The sequence below is a fragment of the Mobula birostris genome, chromosome 22 (assembly GCF_030028105.1).
Source record: "Mobula birostris isolate sMobBir1 chromosome 22, sMobBir1.hap1, whole genome shotgun sequence".
NCBI classification, from domain to species: domain Eukaryota; kingdom Metazoa; phylum Chordata; class Chondrichthyes; order Myliobatiformes; family Myliobatidae; genus Mobula; species Mobula birostris.
The window spans coordinates 3,433,025-3,449,195 of NC_092391.1; the positions used below are offsets into that span (position 1 = coordinate 3,433,025).

General features: G+C 41.6%; 1 protein-coding gene across 8 annotated transcripts in view; it reads left to right on the plus strand.

Moving 5' to 3' along the window:
* The window catches only part of cdk5rap2 (CDK5 regulatory subunit associated protein 2), a 185,969-nt gene that overhangs the window by 60,573 nt on the left and 109,225 nt on the right, over nt 1–16,171 (plus strand). For all 8 annotated transcript variants that reach the window (XM_072240352.1, XM_072240353.1, XM_072240354.1 and 5 more), the window contains 6 exons: nt 7,991–8,125; nt 9,187–9,306; nt 9,416–9,508; nt 11,503–11,721; nt 13,829–13,999; nt 15,093–15,209. In XM_072240352.1, coding sequence (XP_072096453.1) covers nt 7,991–8,125; nt 9,187–9,306; nt 9,416–9,508; nt 11,503–11,721; nt 13,829–13,999; nt 15,093–15,209 — 855 coding nt within the window. The remainder of the gene's footprint in view (nt 1–7,990; nt 8,126–9,186; nt 9,307–9,415; nt 9,509–11,502; nt 11,722–13,828; nt 14,000–15,092; nt 15,210–16,171) is intronic.

Genomic DNA, 16,171 nt, shown 5'->3' on the forward strand with positions numbered 1-16,171 from the left:
TAAGACCGAGCTTGATAGGTTCTTGATTGGACCTGGCATCAAAGATTATGGGGGAAAGGCCATGGTGTGAGGCTGAGGAGCAGACAAAAGGATCAGCCATGATGAAATGGTGGAGCAGACTTGATGGGCCAAATGGCCTAATCCTGCTCCTTTGTCTTATGGTCTTGTGGTCCACTCTCCTGTCCTGTCAGATTCCTCCTTCTCCAGCCCTTTGCCTTTTCTACCTATCACTCAGCTTCTTACTTCATTCCCTCCCCCACCCACCTGGCTTCACCTATCACTTTCTATCTTGCCCTCCTTTCCTACACATGCATGCATACTCGTGCTCTCATGCTCTTATTCTGGCATCTTCCCTCTTCCTTTCCAATCTTGGTGCAGGGTCTCAGCCTGAAACATTGACCATTTATTCATCTCCATAGCTGCTGACTGACTTCTTGAGTTCCTTGAGCATTTTGTGTTGCTCTTCATTTTTATATGCCTGTTTTTTATATGACTGACTGTTTATTCCTGCAAAGAGATGACAACCCTCCCCTCCCCAATATTTCTTTCCTCTCCTCTCGTGACTGTATCTCCACCTCCATTTCACTTCGACTTCATTATGGACTAGTTTTTCCTCCCTCTTGATAGCTTCCTTTTAACTTTTGTTTTGCATGAATCAGTTTGGTGTCTGTAGGACAGAATCTGTCTGCTGGAGGCCTTTCCTGGTGTTAAAGGACTGGGTGGGTGGGTGAGAGGACAGGGCTTGCTTTCCTGTTGTTGTTTTGTTGCCTGTGTTCTATGTTTTTCTGCCAAGCATTGTTGACGTGTTATGTTGGCATTGGAATGTGTGACGATATATGTGATGTTGTGGGCTGCCCTCAGCACGCCCTCGTGTGTGTTGGCTAACACAAAACGCATTTCACTGTTTCAAAGTACATATGATACATAAACTTGAATCTTGATTAATGGTTTATTAGTTATATGCTAACTGCGCCAAATCTGTCATAAAAGGCTCCTCAAACAGTATGCACGTAATGACTATATACATGAGCATCTTGCACAGATTGTTCCAAGGAACCTCACAGAGAAACCACAAGACAAGATATGATGGAAACAAGTGTCTTGAACAGCATCGCACACAATGCTGGAGGAACACAGCAGGCCAGGCAGCATCTATGGAAATGAGTAAACAGTCATGTTTCAGGCTGAGACCCTTCATCAGCTAACTTGCAATTCTACGTTTAAAATTAAGAATTTTTGAATTTCTAATCACATGTAATCTGGCAAGATTCCGACTGTCTCCCTAGCTATGCTTTTCATAATTTTATAAATCTCTTGGGTCTCCCCTCTACCTCTGCTCTAGGGAGACCAACCTAAGTTTGTCCAAACTGAACTTGTAATTAGTCAATATTTTTGAGTTTAACTTGTAAGCAGCCCCTAAAAAGTTTGATGTCTCTTGGCTCTGTATGTACATGTTGCTAGGGGATAATGAATGTGTATTACTTGCCACCCTACCATGCTACTTCCTCAGTCTTCTAGCACCTCAGACCATTCGGGTGAATGTATTGTCAAGTAATAGATACTGTATACCTAGTTCTTTCCTCACCATTGAGCACATCTACAAAGTTCGCTGATACAAGAAAGCAGCATCCATTATTAAGGACCACACCTTCCAGTTCATGCTCTTTTCTCACTGCTGCCATTGGAGAAATGAGACCCATGGTGGGTCTCATCAGCAAGAATGATGAGTCAGCATACAGAGAGGAGGTGCGGTGGCTAACGGACTGGTGCAGAGCCAACAACCTGTCTCTGAATGTGAACAAAACAAAAGAGATGGTTGTTGACTTCAGGAGGACACAGAGCGAACCACTCTCTGCTGAACATCGACTCCTCCGTAGAGATCGTTAAGAGCACCAAATTTTTTGGTGTTCACCTGGCGGAGAATCTCACCCGGTCCCTCAACACCAGCTCCATAGCAAAGAAAGCCCAGCAGCGTCTCTACTTTCTGTGAAGGCTGAGAAAAGTCCATCTCCCACCCCCCATCCTCACCACATTCTACAGAGGTTGTATTGAGAGCATCCTGAGCAGCTGCATCACAGCCTGGTTTGGAAATTGCATCATCTCCGATCGCAAGACCCTGCAGCGGATAGTGAGGTCAACTGAGAAGATCATCGGGGTCTCTCTTCCTGCCATCACAGACATTTACACCACACGCTGTATCCGTAAAGCAAACAGCATTATGAAGGACCTCACGCACCCCTCATATAAACTCTTCTCCCTCCTGCCATCTGGAAAAAGGCACCAGACTATGTAACAGTTTCTTCTCCCAAGCCATCAGACTCCTCAATACCCAGAGCCTGGCTTGACACCAACATACTATACCCTCTACTGTGCCTACTGTCTTGTTTATTATTTATTGTAGTGCCTGCACTGTTTTGTGCACTTTATGCAGTCCTGGGTAGGTCTGTAGTCTAGTGTCGTTTTTTTTTCTTACGTAGTTCAGCGTAGTTTTTGTATTGTTTCATGTAGCACCATGGTCCTGGAAGACGTTGTCTCATTTTTACTATGTTCTGTACCAGCAGTTATGGTTGAAATAACAATAAAAAGTGACTTGACTTGACAAGAGCCTCAGGACTGGCACCACCAGGTTCAGGAACAGTTATTACCCCTCAACCATTAGGTTCTAGAACCAGTGTGGTAAGGCTCTGAAAACCTGTGCCAATCAACTGGTGGCAGTATTCAAGGACATTTTCAACTTCACTGCTACGTGCAGAAGTTCCCACTTGCTTCAAAAAGGCAACAATTATACCCGTACCCAAGAGGAATAATGTGAGATGCCTTAATGACTATCGTCCTGTAGCACTCACATCTACGGTGATGAAATGCTTTGAGAGGTTGGCCATGACTAGACTGAACTCCTGCCTCCATAAACACCTGGACCAATTGCAATTTGCCTATCGCTGCAATAGGTCAATAGCAGATGCAATCTCAATGGCTCTTTACACGGCTTTAGATCAACTGGATAACATAAACACTTACGTCAGGATGCTGTTCATCGACTATAGCTCAGCATTTAACACCATCATTCCCACAATCTTGAATGAGAAGCTACAGAACCTGGGCCTCTGTACCTCCATCTGCAATTGGATCCTTGACTTCCTAACAATCTGTGCGGATTGGTGATAGCATCATCTTGCTGACGATCAACACTGCACTTCAGGGGTGTGTGCTTAGCCCACTGCTCTACTCTCTCTACACCCATGAGTGTGTGGCTAGGCGTAGCTCAAATACCATCTATAAATTTACTGATGATAACAACCATTGTTGGTAGAATCTCAGATGGTGATGAGAGGGCGTACAGGAGTGAGCTATGCCAACGAGTGGAGTGGTGTCGCGGTAACAACTTGGCACTCAATGTCAGTAAGATGAAAGAGCTGATTGTGGACTCCAGGAAGGGTAAGATGAAGGAACACATACCAATCCTCATAGAGGGATCAGAAGTGGAAAGAGTGAGCAGTTTCAAGCTCATCTGGTCCCAACAGATTGGTGCAGTAATAAAGAAGACAGGACAGCGACTATACTTCATTAGGAGTTTGAAGAGATTTGGTATGTCAACGAATCCTCAAAAACTTCTCTTAATGTACCATAGAGGGCATTCTGATAGGCTGCATCACTGTCTGGTATGGGGGGGTGGTGTCTACTACACAGGACCAAAAGAAGCTGCAGAGGGGTTCATCTTGGGTACGAGCCTACAAAGTACCCAGGACATCTTCAAGGAGCGGTGTCTGAGAAAGGCAGCATCCATTATTAAGAACCTCCAGCACCCAGGGCATGCCCTTTTCTCACTGTTACCATCAGGTAGGAGGTACAGAAGCCTGAAGGCACACACTCAGTGACTCAGGAACAGCTTCCCCTCTGCCATCCTAAATCAACATTGAACCCCTGAACACCACCTCACTTTTTTAACCATATAACTATTACAGCACAGAAACAGGCCATCTTGTCCCTTTTAGTCCATGTCGAACGCTTACTCTCACCGTCCCACCGCCCTGCACTCAGCCCATAACAATCCATTGCTTTCCTGTCCATATAGCTATCCAATTTAACTTTAAATGACAATATCGAACCTGCTCAACCACTTCTGCTGGAAGCTCGTTCCACACAGCTACCACTGTCTGAGTAAAGAAGTTCCCCCTCGTGTTACCCCTAAATTTTTGCCCCTTAACTCACAACTCGTGTCCTCTTGTTTGAATCTCCCCTACTCTCAATGGAAAAAGCCTAACCACGTCAACTCTATCTATCCCCCTCATAATCTTAAATACCTCTCTCAAGTCCCCCCCGCAACCTTCTACGCTCCAAAGAATAAAGACCCAACTTGTTCAACCTTTCTCTGTAACTGAGGTGATGAAACCCAGGTAACTTTCTAGTAAATCTTCCCTGTACTCTCTCTATTTTGTTGATATCTTTCCTATAATTCGGTGACCAGAACTGTACACAATACTCCAAATTTGGCCTCACCAATGCCTTGTACAATTTCAACATTACATCCCAACTCCTATACTCAATGCTCTGATTTATAACGGCCAGCATACCAAAAGCTTTCTTCACCACCCTATCCACGTGAGATTCCACCTTCAGGGAACTATGCACCATTATTCCTAGATCCCTCTGTTCTACTGCATTCTTCAATGCCCTACCATGTATGTCTTATTTTGATTAGTCCTACCAAAATATAGCACCTCACATTTATCAGCATTAAACTCCATCTGCCATCTTTCAGCCCACTCTTCTAACTGTCCTAAATCTCTCTGCAAGCTTTGAAAACCTACTTCATCATCCACAATGCCACCTATCTTATTATCATCTGCATACTTACTCATCCAATTTACCACCCCATCATCCAGATCATTAATGTATATGACAAACAACATTGGACCCAGTACAGATCCCTGAGGCATACCACTAGTCACCTGCCTTCAATCTGACAAACAGTTATCCACACTACTTTCTGGCGTCTCCCATCCAGCCACTGCTGAATCCATTTTACTACTTCAATATTAACACCTAACGATTGAACCTTCCTAACTAACCTTCCGTGTGGAACCTTGTCAAAGGCCTTGCTGAAGTCCATATGGACAACATCCACCGCTTTACCCTCGTCAACTTTCTTCAAAAAATTCATTAAGATTTGTCAAACATGACTCTTCATGCCCAAATCCATGTTGACTGTTCCTAATCAGACCCTGTCTATCCAGATAATTATATATACCATCTCTAAGAATACTTTCCATCAATTTACCCACCACTGATGTCAAACTCACAGGCCGATAATTGCCAGGTTTACTCTTAGAAGCCCTTTTAAACAATGGAACAACATGATCAATACACTAATTCTTTGGCACCATCTCCATTTCTAATGGCACTTAAAATATTTCTGTCAGAGCCCCTGCTATTTCCACACTAACTTCCCTCAAGGTCCTGGGGAATATACTGTCAGGACCTGGAGACTTATCCACTTTTATATTCCTTAAAAGCGCCAGTGCTTGCTCTTTAATCATCATAGTTTCCATAACTTCCCTATCTGTTTCCCTTACCTTACACAATTCAATATGCTTCTCCTTAGTGAATACCGAAGAAAAGAAATTGTTTAAAATCTCCCCCATCTCTTTTGGCTCCACACATAGCTGTCCACTCTGATTCTCTCGGGGACCAATTTTATCCCTCACTATCCTTTTGCTATCAATATAACTGTAGAAACTCTTTGGATTTCTTTTCACCTTACTTGCCAAAGCAATCTTGTATCTTTTAGCTTTTCTAACTTTCTTAAGATTCTTTTTACATTCTTTATATTCCTCGAGCACCTCATTTACTCCATGCTGCCTATATTTAATGTACATATCTCTCTTTTTCTGAACCAAGTTTCCAATATCCCTTGAAGACCATGGCTCTCTCAAACTTTTAACCTTTCCTTTCAACCTAACAGGAACATAAAGATGCTGTACCCTCAAAATTTCACCTTTAAATGACCTCCATTTCTCTATTACATCCTTCCCATAAAACAAATTGTCCCAATCCACTCCTCCTAAATCCTTTCGCACCTCCTCAAAGTTAGCCTTTCTCCAATCAAAAATCTCAACCCTGGGTCCAGACTTATCCTTCTCCATAATTATATTGAAACTAATGGAATTGTGATCACTGGACCCGAAGTGCTCCCCAACACAAACCTCCGTCACCTGCCCTATCTCATTCCCTAACAGGAGATCCAACACTGCCCTTCTCTAGTTGGTACCTCTATGTATTGCTGCAAAAAACTATCCTGCACACATCTTACAAACTCCAAACCATCCAGCCCTTTTACAGTATGGGCTTTCCAATCTATGTGTGGAAAATTAAAATCTCCTACAATTACAACCTTGTGCTTCCTGCAAATATCTGCTATCTCCTTACAAATTTGCTCCTCCAATTCTCACTCCCCATTAGGTGGTCTATAATACACCCCTATAAGTGTTACTACACCTTTCCCATTCCTCAATTCCACCCAAATAGCCTCCCTAGACGAGCCCTCTAACCTGTCCTGCCAGAGCACCACTGTAATATTTTCTCTGACAAGCAATGCAACACCTCCCCCTCTTGTCCCTCCGATTCTATCACACCTGAAGCAACAAAATCCAGGAATATTTAGTTGCCAATCACACCCCTCCTGCAACCATGTTTCAGTAATAGCTACAACATCATACTTCCAGGTATCAATCCATGCTCTAAGCTCATCCACCTTTCTTACAATGCTCCTAGCATTAAAATAAATGCATTTAAGAATTTTTCCGCTGCTTACTCTCTGTTTATCACTGACGGTGGAAACAACTTTACTATCTCCTTTTTCTTCCTTCTCCCCTACATCTGTTCCTACACAATAGTTCCCATTCCCCCCTTGTATCTAGTTTAAATCCACTGGAGCGTCTCTATCAAATCTACTTGCAAGAATATTTGTCCCCCTCCAGTTCAGATGTAAACCGTCCCGCCGGAACAGGTCCCATCTTCCCTGGAAAACTGCCCAATTATCTATAATTCTGAAGCCCTCCCTCCTGCACCATGTCTTCAGCCACGTATTGATCTGCGCTATCTTACTATTTCTAAACCTGCCTGCACGTGGCACTGGTAGCAATTCTGAGATTGCTATCCTGGAGGTCCTGTCCTTTAACTTGGCACCTAACTCCCTAAACTCGCCTTTCAGGACCTCCTCACTGTTCCTACCCATGTCATTGGTCCTTACATGGACCACAACATCTGGCTGCTCACCCTCCCTTTTGAGAATACTGAGAACTCGATCCGTATTTAATATATATTATTTCTGTTTTTGCACAATTTTTAATTGATTCAATATACATATACTGTAATTGATTTTTTTTGTTCTATAGTATGTAATGCATTAAACTGCTGCTGCTAAGTTAACAAATTTCACGACACAGGCCGGTGATAATAAACCTGATTCTGAACTTCTCTCACTTCAACTCTGAACTGATTCTACAACCTATGGGCTCACTTTTAAGGACTCTGCAACTCGTTCTCAATACTTATTATTTATTATTATTATTTTGTTTTTTCTTTGTATTTTCACAATTTGATTGCACTTCGGTTGTCATTTTGTTGAGGTTTTTATTGATTATAGTGTGCTTTATTTATAGTGTATACCCACAGGAAAATGAATCTGAAGCTGGTATATGGTGACATATGTACTTTGATAATCAATTTACTTTGAACTTTAAAGAAGTTTTATTTTTCACATGTATATCAAAAAATCCAGTCAAATGTATCAGTTGCATCAAAGACCAACACAGTCTGAGGATGTGTTGGAGGTGGCCTGCATGTGTTGCTACGCCTCTGGCACCAAATGGCATGCCCACAACTTACTAACCCTAACTTATACACCTTTGGAATGTGGGAAGAAACCAAATCACCCGGAGGAAACCCATGTGGTAATGGGAAGACATTTTCTTTTTGCTTTCTCTTGCAGAACCTAGCAGAGAAACAGAGGCAGCTAGGGCAGTTGGAGGTGGAGGCTAAACAGCTGAAAGCCGACCTCGAGATGGCCGAAACTGCGAACAGTACTTTACAAGAAAAGTTAAAGGAAGCAGATGCTGCAAATGAGGTACCAATCCTGTTTTATTTTTTCTCCTGAAGCATGTTAAGTATGCTTTGGTTTTAAATGTGTTTTTGGTCCTTCCAAGAATTTATTGATTAATTAGAAATCAATTGAAAAGTGTTGGTAGAATTTCAGGTGGTGATGAGAGGACGTACAGGAGTGAGATATGCCAACTAGTGAACTGGAGCCACAGCAACAACCTGGCACTCAACGTCAGTAAGACGAAAGAGCTGATTGTGGACTTCAGGAAGGGTAAGACGAAGGAGCACGTACCAATCCGCATAGAGGGATCAGAAGTGGAGAGAGTGAGCAGCTTCAAGTTCCTGGGTGTCAAGATTTCTGAGGACCTAACCTGGTCCCAACATATCGATGTAGTTATAAAGAAGGCAAGACGGCGGCTATACTTTATTAGGAGTTTGAAGAGATTTGGCACGTCAACAAATACACTCAAAAACTTCTATAGCTGTACTTTGGAGAGCATTCTGACAGGCTGCATCACTACCTGGTATGGAGGGGCTACGACACAGGACCGAAAGAAGCCGCAGAAGGTTGTAAATCTAGTCAGCTCCATCTTGGGCACTAGCCTACAAACTACCCAGGACATCTTTAGGGAGCGGTGTCTCAGAAAGATAGTGTCCATTATTAAGGACCTGCAGCACCCAGGACATGCCCTTTTCTCACTGTTACCATCAGGTAGGAGGTGCAGAAACCTGGAGGCACACACTCATCCATTCAGGAACACCTTCTTCCCTCTGCCATCCGATTCCTAAATGGACATTGAATCTTTGGACACTACCTCACTTTTTATACTATACAGTTTTTTTCTTTTTGCACATTCTTTTATATTTGTTCAGTGTACGTAATTGATTTACTTGTTTATTATTATTTTTTCTCTCTGCTGGATTATGTATAGCATTGAACTACTGCTGCTGCTAATTTAACAAATTTCACGTCAAGTGCTGTTGGTAATAAACCTGATTCTGAAACAATTTGATTTCCAAGGAAAGCTGGTGGATCATAAACTAGTTTTCATCAGATTAATATCTATGAATTTTTTTTGTGTGCAGGCTCTTCAAGGACAGGCTAATGACAAGATGAATGAGCTGGCTGCAGAGAAGCAGAACAGTCTGAAACGTGATAAAACCATTCAAGGACTGACTTTGGCACTGAAGACTAAGGATAATGAGGTCTGTGTCTCTCAAACTGAAAATTTTCTGCCTTGTTTAAAAGTCTTTGAAAGTTTTACACAAACAATTCATTTTGGACATGTAATTAATTTCCTCTGTTTGAAATCAGATCAAGGAGCTTTATCATGAGATTGAAGAGCGAGATAATGCCCTGGTTAAAGCGAGGGATTCATTACATAAAGCCCAGCTGCAGAAATTTCAGGTACGATCCAAAGCTGCATAATTCTGTCCTGGAGTCCCTTAGTTATATGGTGCCTATAAAATGTGTCCACCCACCCCCAGACCCCCAGAATTTTTAATGTTTTATTATTGTACAACATTGAATCATGGTGGATTTCATTTATCCTTTTTAACACTGGTCAATAGAAAAAGGCTTCTTTGTGTCAAAGTGAAAACAGGTCTCTACAAAATGATCTAAATTAATTACAAATATAAACCACAAAGTCAGTGTTTGCATAAGTATTCACCCCTCTTTAAAATGACACACCAAATCATCACTGGTGCGGCCAATTGCTTTTACAAGTTACATGATTAGCTAAATGGAGATCTGGTTTTGGAGGTCTGTGTGCAGTCGACATGCTTCAATTGACTGTATCTGGTGAGCCAGCATCCTGGCAAAAACTACACCATGAAGATAAAAGGACACTCCAAGCAACTCCGCAAAAAGGTTATTGAAAAGTGCAAGTTAGAAGATGGACATGAAAATTTCCAAGTCATTGAATATCCCTTGGAGTACAGTTAAACCAATCATCAAGAAATGGCAAAAGTACGGCACAGCTGTAAATCTGCCTGGAGCATGCCGTCCTCAAAAACTAAGTGATCATACAAGAAGGACTTGTGAGGGAGGCTACCAAAAGACCTAAGACAACCCTGGAGGAGTTACAAGTTTCAGTGGCTGAGATGGGAGGGACTGAGCATTTAACAACTGTTGCCTGGGTGCTTCACCAGTCGCAGCTTTATGAGAGAGTGGCAAAGAGAAATGCAGCAAAATACAGGGACATACTGGAGGAAAACCTGATGCAGCCTACAAGAGCACTGCGATTTGGGAGAAGATTTGTTTTCCAGCAAGACAATGACCCCAAGCATAAAGCCAAAGCTACACAGGCTTAAAAATAACAAAGTTAATGTGCTGGAGTGGCCAAGTCAGAATCCAGACCTTAATCTAATTGAGAATTTGTGGCTGGACTTGAAGATGGCTGTTCACTTACAATCCCCATAAAATCTGACAGATCTTGAGCAGTTTTGTAATGAACACTGGGAAAAATTGCAGTGTCCAGATGCGCAATGCTGGTTGGGACCTATCCACACAGACTCGAGGCTGTAATTGCTACCAAAGGTGCATTTACTAAATACTGACTTGAAGGGGGTGAATACTTGTGAAATCAATTATTTTGTGGTTTATATTTGTAATTAATTTGGATCACTTTGTAGAGGTCTGTTTTCACTTTGACACAAAAGTGTCTTTCTCTGATCAGTGTCAAAAAAGCCAAATTAAGTCCACTGTGGTTCATGTTGTAAAACAATAAAACATGAAAACTTCTGGGGTGGGGGGGGTGACTACTTCGTGTATGCACTCTAAGACTATTGAACAGTTTTATAAAATCTAATCTTGTTATGGTTTGCACCTCTATTCTCTGTAACTGTGTTTAGAGATGAACTTTGTCGCTTGCTCATCGGAACTTGCAGTGAAATGCCTATTTAATGTCAAATCAGACGAGCAAGGTTTGTGTCCCCATGCTTCTGGCTCCAACTAGCCCTGACTGTATGCTTTGGAATGTGGGAGGAAACAGGAGAACCGGGGTGGGGGGGGGGGCTTTACTGCCCTGGGGAGAACGCACAAGCTCCTCAAAAACAGAGAATTGATCCCCAATCTTAAAGCTGGCATGTAAAGCATTACACTAATTGCTGTGCTACTGTGTCGCCCTTTATTTTGCATTCTCTTATTGTTTTACCTCGTATTAATTCGGTGCACTGTTGTTACAGGATGAAGGTAAGAGAATGAGTATCAGGGATAATAATCAGCTATGATTGAATGGCAGAGTAGACTTGATGGGCTGAATGGCCTGATTATGCTCTTGTGTCATATGTTAATAAAATGATGTATGTGAATGGTATGCAGGACAAGTTTTTCACTGTATATGTGACAGTAATAAACCAATTTGCCAAATTTCACATTTGGACTTTTTTAATCTTCAGGGAGCAGAAGAATATCAAAGTCTCCTTACTGAGAAAGAAAGTGAGCTTGCTGAGATTCGGGCTGATCGTAATGGAAAAGCCATGGAGGTTCAGAAGTTGCAAAAAGCACTGAGCCGGCGAGAGCAGGAGCTAAAAGATTTGACCGAGATAAAGGTTAAGCTTGAAGAAGAGGTGGAAGATCTGCAACTTCAGAAAACAAAGAGTGACAAGACTATAAATGTTGGTGTCTATTCTGTAAATGTTTTTCAAGTTTATTATCATCTGACTGTACATGTATACAACCAAATGAAACAATAGTGGACTCCCAAAACATGCATCTCAAACAACACATAAAACAAAGTATTACCATAAATTAAGTTAATAAAATATAGTGTGAAAAATGCATGTAGTGCATAGCACAGGTAAACAGCTTGCTTTCCTAATGATGAGACCTTGATGGTGGCTGGGTAGTCATTAGTCTCTCAGTCTGAGGGAAGAAGCTGTAGCCAGTCTGGCAGTCCTAGTCCTGGTGCTCCTGTACCCACTTCCCTGACGGTAGTAGGTCAAAGAGATTGTGGTATGGGTGGTAATGGTTCTCAACAATGCTTTGGGTCTTTCATTTACAATGCTCCCAGTAAGTATCATAAACAGGGGTGAGGGAGACCCCAGTGATTCTCCTGGTAGTTTTTACTATCTGCTGTAGGGTCTTGCAGTCCAATGTCTTGTAGCTTCCGTACCACAGAATGGTGTAGCCAGACAGGATACTCTTAATGGTACTCCTGGAGAAAGTTGTTAGAATAGGAACGGGGAGCATTGCCTGCCTTAATCTCCTAAGAAAGTGTAGATGGTGCTATTTGAAGTTACTTTTCACTGTCACCATAACAACAAAATATCAAATCCTATAAAAGTCCCCTCCATTCTCCTTAATTTATCAAAAGTCCCAAAGTATTTCATGTATTGAATTGCTTTCAAATCCTCTTTCAGTATGACTGTACACAGCTGTTTTTGATAAGTTTCATCAGGTGTTTTTGTAAATGAGGGTTTTCAATTATTTCTATAATTTATATTTTTCCATAATTGTCTGATGCACCATTATTATCATAAGTTCAATTCAGTCAGTAAGTGTTTGTGTTGGTATTTTTGATTTAATTGGGCCTACCTACTGAGTGACATTCCCATATTTCTTTTGTATTACCTCTAATGCTTTAAATTTGACCTCACCCAAATTATAATGAAGCACAGTGACATAAGAGCCTGCAGTCTGGTGGAGCTATGAGTCTTGATGCAGGCGTTTGACCATGAGACATCCTCTACAGAAATAATTTCTTAAGATACCAAACCTCATTCACATTTAGTTACATTTTTTCTATAATATTTTGATTCCTGGTGTTTTTTTTATTAGGGTACTAAATCTGTTGCATTTCAACTTTTTCCCTCAACATCTGGTTTAGACCTAAAGCCACCTCTTACACATCAGACTTTCCTACATGAATAATGAATAATTGTATGGTGATTAGCCCATGCACATAAAATACTTTTACAAAACTATAGACAGCAGAGGATCACCAAACATCTAGTTTTGAACCTGATCAGATTATTAGTATAGGCATCCGTTCGTCTCATGAGACCATGGATTTGCTCCTTGGAAGGTTTCCAGGGCGCAGGCCTGGGCAAGGTTGTATGGAAGACCGGCAGTTGCCCATACTGCAAGTCTCCCCTCTCCACGCCACCGATGTTGTCCAAGGGAAGGGTATTAGGACCCATACAGCTTGGCACCGGTGTCGTCGCAGAGCAATGTGTGGTTAAGTGCCTTGCTCAAGGACACAACACGCTGCCTCAGCCAAGGCTCGAACTAGTGACCTTCAGATCACTAGATGAACGCCTTAACCACTTGGCCACTTACTGTCTAAGAATAAATTAAAGTGCTTGAGGTATTTTTTTCCTTGCAAGCAGTTTTTAAACATATAAATAACCTCTGAGGCTAGCTCAGCTCTTAATAAATGGATTACTATCAGTTGCACTGCCTGTTGGTGACTCTTTCTGTATTCTCTATGCTGTTGAATAAAATATTTTCCAAATCAGCCAATAACATGTCCCATCTCCACTGTACAATGGAATACTATATCTTAGGTGTAGGCGTGGGAATCTTAAAAGGAACCTTCTAGCTTCAAAGTTAAAAACTAAAGTGCAACGGTGTCAATTTTCTGCTTTCACATTTAAGAGTTAATCCTTTTGCTAATTGCACAGTTTTTACAAACAAATGGCAGGAGAATCTCAGCAGGTCAAGCAGCATCTGTCTCCCTTTATTTCAATGTGTGTAAAATATTGTTTCCCTTGCTGTCTGCAGGATATTCAGAATCACGTTCAGAAGTTGGGTGCCGAGTTGGCGGAGAAAGAGTGTGCATTGGAGCACCAGTACGAGTCTCAGTTAACCGAGAACAAGCAGAAACTGCAGAGCCAGGAGCTGGTTATTGAGCGGTTAACGGACAGCTTAAACAACAAGGATAGGCTCCTTCAGGTCTGGGCCAGCAAAACCATTGACCCAAAGTAATCTCATTAGATACAAGACTGAAATGAATGTTGTATAATACTTAATGCAGTTTCGTAGGAAGCTAATCTGAACAATCGCTCTTCAGCTGTGTGTCAGTAACTGATACCTACTGAATATATTCCTGAATTGTAAAGATGAGTCTATTATCCTTGGTAATTGGGATGGATTTTTATCTGGCTATATGTAAGTAGAACTGAATATGTTTATGACATATGGCTAACTGAAAGGCAATATTCGCACTTTGAATAGATAGGATGTGGAAAAGAACTGTTTAGTTAGGGATAAATTGTAGTGTCATTTAAATACTGAGAAAATAAAGTTGTATTATTTCATTTTTGGCTTCCATCAGCTTCTGCCCTGTAGTCCCCCTTGTTTCTCCCTGAGCATCTTCAATACACCCTTGGTTCCAGAAAGATCTGTGCCACTCTTGAAAAATTCTCGTTTACCCAATTAAAAATCTTCCTGGTATATAGTTTATACCAGGGTTTGTATTGTAGCAAGCCACATATGGGAAATTACATATTACACCAATACAATCTTAATTGGAACAATTATCATAAGCTGCAGAATAATTCATTGAGAGTGACTTCATTTAATAACTGTAAAAGTGGCTTGTGTCTTAATTGATTCATTAACAAGTGAACATCACGTTCCTTTCATAAAACTTTGAATGCTTTCACTGAGAGAGAAGTAAACTGTTCAAAATTTAGTTAAGTTAGATTTTGGTATCTAAATAAAGTTAGTGGGACTTCAAACCCTCAGGCCAATATTGTTGATATTTAATTATCCCTAGGCTTTTGAACCAGCATAGAGCCTACTTCGAATACAAGCTTTGAAATTAAGATGACACAAAGTCGTTAGTGGGTGCAGGTGTTAATAATTAAACCTAGTGATAGCTCAGCCTTTATCTTGCATTTTTGAATCTAAGTACTGACTACACTTTCCTCCTTTCCTTTCTCTCTCTCTCTCTCTCTCTCTCTCTCTCTCTCTCTCTCTCTCTTTTTCTCCTTTCTCTCTCTCTCTCTCTCTCTCTCCCCCCCCCCCCCCAACCCATACACAGGAATACATGGAGCTGCTAAAAGGAGTTCCACAAGCAGCCGATCAGAGTCCAAGTGGAAAGGATGCTTTATTAGCTAAACTGCGTGATCGTCTGAGGGAGAAAGATATAGCTCTCGAGGTACTCCCTACAGCAAATTCAACACGTAGTTAGTTTTTGTCTAGATGTGTTTTGGACAATGTTATGTACCAGTTCAAATTCTAAGGCCTGCCGCAAAACGGTTTCATTTACAGTACTGTGCAAAAGTCTTTCATTCACAATGTCATGAAATTTGTACATAAAATTACTACAGTACTGTTGCTAGGGTATTTAAGACTTTTGCACAGTACTGTAGTAATTTTATGTACAAACTTCATGATATTGTGAATGATATTAAACCTGATTCTGTTCTGGGTCTCCATTGTGGACTGAAAGTGGGAAGGGGGCAGGGAGAGGGAAATCATTTTTGGGAAAAAAGGGAGGGAGCAGGAGGCACCAGAGACATTTTGTAATGATCAATAACCAATTGCTTGGAACCAAATGACCTTGCCCGGTATCTCAGGGCAGGTGTCTGCACCTGCGGTACTCTTTTTTTTCCACCCCCCCCCCCCCCACCGGCCCTGGCACTCCTTCTCTGCCATCAGTCCCACACCTCTCCTGTGGCACTCTTTCCCCGCCCCCCCATTCCCAACATCCTTTAATCCCACCAGGCTTACAAACTCATTCTCCACTCCAAGTTGACAAATACAGTACTGTGGAAAATCCTTGCGCAGCCTAGCTATATATACGTGCCTACAAAATTTTAAATTCTGGTTTTAACTCTTTACAGTGGTAGTGACCCTGTTTCAATTTTGCTGCTGTGTCTAAGGAGTTTGTACGTTCTCCCCATGACCACATGGGTTTCTTTGGAGTGTTCTGGCTTTCTTTCACATTCCAAAAACATTGGATTAGGTTAGTGATTGGTGAGCATGCTGTGTTGGCAACAGAAGCATGGCAACACTCGCAAGCTGCCCCCAGCACATCCTTGGAATGTGTTGTTGACACAAAACGACTCATTTCACTGTATGTTTTGATGTACACATGACCAATAAAGCTACTCTTTA